The 3,044-nt window shown below is 35.7% G+C and overlaps 1 protein-coding gene across 1 annotated transcript; it reads left to right on the forward strand.

Annotated features, from left to right (window-relative positions):
* Nucleotides 1–909: 909 nt before the first annotated feature.
* On the forward strand, nt 910–1,548 carry LOC145139561 (receptor-like protein EIX2). The gene has a single exon (XM_079073346.1). The coding sequence runs from the start codon at nt 910–912 to the stop codon at nt 1,546–1,548; it is 639 nt and encodes a 212-aa protein (XP_078929472.1).
* Nucleotides 1,549–3,044: the final 1,496 nt, after the last annotated feature.

Genomic DNA, 3,044 nt, shown 5'->3' on the forward strand with positions numbered 1-3,044 from the left:
TGTAAAAGTTATTGATCTGATGTCCTGTAAGATAGGGCCTCACTTCCCAAAATGGATTCAAACACTCAAAAATCTTGTCGTTCTTGATCTTTCCAATACTGGAATTTCAGACACAATTCCTCTGCAGTTTTGGGACATGTGGGCTTCTCCTTTAACATATTTGAATCTTTCTTCCAACAATATTAATTAGCGGGAAAGTATCAGATTTATCATCATATTTTGCCGATGAATCTATCATAATAGATTTGAGTTCCAATAGCTTTTATGGTCCAATACTGAATGTTCCTTCCACTTTGTTTATATTAAATCTTTCCAGAAAGAAATTCTCTGGAGGGATCTCCTTTATATGCCAAATTGTTGATGGGTTCTTATCATTTCTTGACCTCTCTCATAACTCATTAAGTGGACAACTCCCCGACTGCTTGTGGCATTTCAAAGAACTACAGGTTCTTAATCTCGGACACAACAATCTATTATCTATTTGGAAGGCTTCCTCCCTCTATTGGATCTTTGATAGAACTTAAGATTTTGTATTTATACAAGAACAACTTTTCTGGAGAATTGCCTTTGTCTTTAAAAAACTGCACCAACTTAAAGTCGTTGAATTTGGGGGCCAACAAGTTTTTTGGTAATGTGCCTGTCTGGATTGGGGAAAGTTTATCAGGGTTGTATGTTCTTATTCTAAGATCAAACAACTTATCTGGAACCATCCCGTTACAGTCATGTCAATTACCAAATCTTCACATTCTGGACTTGTCAATGAATAATCTCCATGGAACCATCCCCTCATGTTTGAATAATCTTAAAAAGCATGGTTCAACAAGGATTCTCCCAAGATGTAGAGCTTCATAGAAAGATAAGAGGCAGGGTGTATGGATGGGGGGCAGGCATATATTGCATGACCACGCAATGATTGAGTGCCAAGGAGATGAACGTGAATTCTTTAGCACTCTGAAATTGGTGAAGAGCATTGACCTATCAAGCAATAATTTAACAGGAGAAATCCCATATGAAATTTCCAATCTTTATGACTTGATTTCCCTGAACTTGTCAAAGAACATTCTATTTGGAGAGATGAAAAAACTTTTGACTTTGGATTTATCTAGAAACAGATTATCAGGGCAGATACCATCAAGCATATGTCAGATGAGCTTACTGAATTACCTAGACGTCTCATTTAATAACTTGTCAGGGAAAATCCCATCTAGCACTCAACTCCAGTCTTTTGAACATTCAAGATATGATGGGAACACACGACTATGTGGACCTCCTCTTACCAAAAATTGTCCTGGAGATGAAGAATCTAAAGCACCACCTCTTACAGGTAAAAGTAGGGGTGATGGGGAAGACACAGATGAACTCTGGGGATGGTTTTATATTGGTGGGGGCATGGGTTTTGCTACTGGATTTTGGATAGCTTGTGGCGGCCTACTTCTCAACCGTCGAGGGAGGCGTGCTATTTTTCAGTTTTATGAGAGTTTCAGGGATTGGGTTTATTTGAAGGTGGCGATGTTAATTGCAAACTTAAAAAAGGCTAGACACACGTAGTTTGTTATCTACTGTTTATTTTTGACTTCTTATTTTCCAGAATATAATGTAATTTGGCAAGGTTTTTGAAGTCCCTGATATCAATAAATTTGCCACTAACACCATGGGTGGCCATTTTCCGTGTTTGTATTTAATAATAGCTAGCATTTCTGATTTGTACCCTGATCTTTCCTTAAACCAACTAAGAAACCTACTAGTTTTGTTCAAGGAAGAATATGGAAACCCACAAAACATTTCATTAGATATTGTTTCGATTATGAACTCTAGTTTGTTTTGTATGAGACATCTAAAAAATTTCAAATTATGTTGTTTGTATTTGGTAAACTGGTGGTGTAAGATATTTTAAATCTTTGGATTGTAGATATGTAAAATGTTTTAGATTTAAATTTACTGTTTTTGTTTTATTGTATACAAAAAATTTATTCTATACAAAAATCTGGGAAATTAAACAAATCACAGGGGCATGGCTAAAAGTTGTAAAATCTGTGCAGAACCTATAAGGACGACTTATCGTCTCTATAGGGATATGTATGGCGACAAGAAGTCATTGCTATAGGTTCACCTACGGCGACAACAAGTCGTCCCTATAGGGGTTGCTATGGCGACGACAATAGGATCTAAAGCGACAGAACTATGGCGACAAAGCCTATGGCGACGACATGTCGTCTCCAAGGTCTATAGTGACGACTTTGCACCCTATGGTGACGACTTTTGTTGTCCCCATAGGTCTTTAATCTTGTAGTGTGAAAAGTTCATATATTCGTAGAATATAAAAACAAGATGCAATTAGAGGTGCACACAAAACCCAACTGTTTTAGAAAAAAAAAAGGGGGGGGGGGGGTGATGCAAACTGATTTTGTTTGAAACCGAACCTTCGATTTAGTAATGGCACAATTATTAAGAGATAAAGACTTAATGCCAAGCCTGGAACAATAGTATAAGGACTTGAGTGAATCCTACTTACGTAATAACTAGTCTCAAATATATTTGTTTATGCTTTCCTGACTTCAGTAACCTTTTACTTATGTTATTAAAAAAAGAAGAGGAATAGTCATTTCTCAACAATATAATAATTAGCAAAATGGATAAGTGTCATCATACTATTTTAGTTTGGATAAAATACTTTGCTCACAAGAAAGCCCCACAATATATACCATTGTAATTGAACTTTCAAATGTATTTAATATCATGCCAATAACTTATAACTCCCAAAACTAGTGAAAGATCTTTTTAGCAATGCTCATTATGCTATTACAGTTCTCTTTTAACATAATGAAATTACAATGACTGCAATCTACTGATGGTTTTTTTATAGAGAATCAGAATCTAATTGATTTTAGAAATAAATGGGCGTCAAAGTAATATGGCTGTTGGATTCCATGTAAAAGATTTGAGGGACGACAACATGATGAGCTTTGTGACTTATATCTGAACAAGACACGTTCAAGTTACTCAAATTATATGTGTAAGAAACTAACAATAAGAATTACACCCAC

Source organism: Lactuca virosa, chromosome 9 (genome assembly GCF_052849685.1).
Source record: "Lactuca virosa cultivar CGN04683 chromosome 9, Lactuca_virosa_CGN04683_v6, whole genome shotgun sequence".
In the NCBI taxonomy this organism is placed as follows: domain Eukaryota; kingdom Viridiplantae; phylum Streptophyta; class Magnoliopsida; order Asterales; family Asteraceae; genus Lactuca; species Lactuca virosa.